At 55.2% G+C, this 707-nt stretch overlaps 1 protein-coding gene across 1 annotated transcript in view; it reads left to right on the top strand.

Annotated features, from left to right (window-relative positions):
- The window catches only part of LOC119587664 (salivary glue protein Sgs-3-like), a 2,054-nt gene extending 1,400 nt beyond the window's left edge, over nucleotides 1–654 (top strand). The window contains exon 2 of the mRNA XM_037936345.1: nucleotides 20–654. Within this exon, the coding sequence (XP_037792273.1) occupies nucleotides 20–654 (635 nt within the window). The remainder of the gene's footprint in view (nucleotides 1–19) is intronic.
- Nucleotides 655–707: the final 53 nt, after the last annotated feature.

Here is a 707-nt window from a genome sequence, read left to right on the forward strand (position 1 = left end):
TCCAAACGGCGCCGGTCAGACTCCGCGGACCAAGAGTCTTCAAAGGAAGCCCAAATCAAGCCATGTAAGCGCCTCCAAGAGAAGCCCAATCAAGCGCCTCCAAGAGAAGCCCAATCAAGCGCCTCCAAGAGAAGCCCAATCAAGCGCCTCCAAGAGAAGCCCAATCAAGCGCCTCCAAGAGAAGCCCAATCAAGCGCCTCCAAGAGAAGCCCAATCAAGCGCCTCCAAGAGAAGCCCAATCAAGCCCAATCAAGCGCCTCCAAGAGAAGCCCAATCAAGCGCCTCCAAGAGAAGCCCAATCAAGCCCAATCAAGCGCCTCCAAGAGAAGCCCAATCAAGCGCCTCCAAGAGAAGCCCAATCAAGCGCCTCCAAGAGAAGCCCAATCAAGCGCCTCCAAGAGAAGCCCAATCAAGCCCAATCAAGCGCCTCCAAGAGAAGCCCAATCAAGCGCCTCCAAGAGAAGCCCAATCAAGCGCCTCCAAGAGAAGCCCAATCAAGCGCCTCCAAGAGAAGCCCAATCAAGCGCCTCCAAGAGAAGCCCAATCAAGCGCCTCCAAGAGAAGCCCAATCAAGCGCCTCCAAGAGAAGCCCAATCAAGCGCCTCCAAGAGAAGCCCAATCAAGCGGCTCTCAAAAAGCCCGAATCAGCCTTAATTACCGGGATGTCGAAGCAAGATCTCTGAAGGACGCAAGATTCCTGCCTCGGT

Source organism: Penaeus monodon, chromosome 23, assembly GCF_015228065.2.
Source record: "Penaeus monodon isolate SGIC_2016 chromosome 23, NSTDA_Pmon_1, whole genome shotgun sequence".
Lineage (NCBI taxonomy): Eukaryota > Metazoa > Arthropoda > Malacostraca > Decapoda > Penaeidae > Penaeus > Penaeus monodon.